Source organism: Vespula pensylvanica, chromosome 12, assembly GCF_014466175.1.
Source record: "Vespula pensylvanica isolate Volc-1 chromosome 12, ASM1446617v1, whole genome shotgun sequence".
NCBI lineage: Eukaryota > Metazoa > Arthropoda > Insecta > Hymenoptera > Vespidae > Vespula > Vespula pensylvanica.
This window is the reverse complement of record NC_057696.1, coordinates 2,677,290-2,679,117: the sequence shown is the minus strand read 5'-3', so window position 1 is coordinate 2,679,117 and position 1,828 is coordinate 2,677,290. Positions and strand designations below refer to the sequence as shown.

At 27.5% G+C, this 1,828-nt stretch overlaps 1 protein-coding gene across 1 annotated transcript; it reads left to right on the top strand.

Moving 5' to 3' along the window:
• On the top strand, window positions 1-1,735 carry LOC122633595 (quinone oxidoreductase-like protein 2 homolog). Its single transcript, XM_043821628.1, has 5 exons — window positions 1-204; window positions 585-782; window positions 901-1,070; window positions 1,252-1,392; window positions 1,469-1,735. The coding sequence occupies exons 1-5, from the start codon at window positions 1-3 to the stop codon at window positions 1,644-1,646; spliced, it is 891 nt and encodes a 296-aa protein (XP_043677563.1). The 3' UTR covers window positions 1,647-1,735.
• Window positions 1,736-1,828: the final 93 nt, after the last annotated feature.

The following is a 1,828-nucleotide window of genomic DNA, read 5'->3' as shown; positions in this document are numbered from 1 at the left end:
ATGACCGATATTTTATTATGGGCTAATCAACATCGAAGAGTTATTAAAAAAGAAACGATCCTTGGATTTGAGGCATCCGGTAAAATTTTGGAAATAGGTCGATTGGCACAGGAGAAAGAAAATTTTTACTGGGGCGAAGAGGTGTTGATACATAACTATCCGATCGTTGGTGCATTAGCAGAAACTTGCATTGCTCATTACAACGTAAGAGAGATAGATAATTCATTTAAACATTTCTAATTTTAATGTAAAAGATCCTTTGAGAAAAGAATTCTTTTCTTTTTCAGTTGTTTTTTTTTTCCGGTTCAACAAAATCTCTTAATAATTTTTCTTTGAAATATTTTTTGTAAAGTAATATGAACGAACGATTTTGTATTCAATTTTATTGAATTAATTACAATGATTTGTATGTTGATATAAAAAAAAAAAGAAAAAGCAAAAAAAAAAAGCTTGTAATATTCCAGAATGAGAATATTTTTGTTAATGAAAATTATCCATATATTTCTTTTTTGAGATTCGTCGGATCTTTTGTAAAACAATATGGCGATATTTTAAACAGTATTTAATAATGCAATAAAAATTAGAACGTGTTTAAACTCGGGAGAAAGAAGAAATTATCAATGAAAAATGCTGCGATTTTGACGGACGATTATTTTTCACCATTCTTAATATTCGGTCGTCGAAGTAAATTAAACGAGGACGAGTATATTCTAATTAATACAAATTTGGCATATTCGGCATTAGCAGCTAGTGATATCGCGGCATATGTCTTTCATGCTAAGGTAAAGCTTAATGATTAAAGAATAATTATTATGGTCAAATACGATTGAGTAATTAATTAATCAATTAATTAATTAAATAGATTAGCAATTAATTCGTTATTTAATTTACGCTTTCTAGCCAATTATAGCATGCAATTGTTTAACATCGTTCAATCATAGCAGTGGTGCTATTGCAATTATCGATCGAAGTAAATTGAGCGACGAATTAGAACGAATTACTGGCAAGAGAGAAGTTCGTTTAATCATCGATACGATTGGTGGAAAACATTTCGCCACTCTACTTAAATGGTTAGATAATATTAATCGAAAATTTTATGGATAGAATTTATTATATTTTTTTATATACTTTTTTTTTTTTTTAATCTTTTATATATATTTTTATTTAATAAGTACGCGATACCGCGAAATCGGTATCACGTTTATTATAATAATATATATATATTTTTTTGTTGTTGTTGTTGTATTTAAGTTTGCAACACGAAGGAATAGTTGCTGTTCTCGATTACGCAAGAGATTCCAAGTATTCTTATCGATATATATTCCCATCGAATTATACTTTCTTAGCATTGGCAATAGAACATTATAAAAACAACGATCCCTTTATATATAGGTTAGTTATCATATTTTTTCATAACACGTATATATATTTTTTTATATGTATATATATGTATAACATTCGTTGACAGAGAGACCATGCAAAATTTATTGAATTATCGAATAGAAGGTACGATCTATCCACGTGTATCAGCCATATTTGGATTGAATAATATAAATAAGGCGTTTGAATACGGCGCCAAATTGACTCGAGGAAAAATATTGATAGATCTTAAAAATCATGACAAATATCATATATGCGAATCTTAACCGATCGATTTGTTCCATTTCAACCAAAAAGAATATATATAATAAGAATAAATAATAATGTTATAAACGTATTGATCGTTCATTTTTTCACATTGTATGAAGCGTGTTAATACATGGATATTAACCTATATATTAACATACTTAAACAAATACAAAAACGTCGTAATAATAATAATAATGAT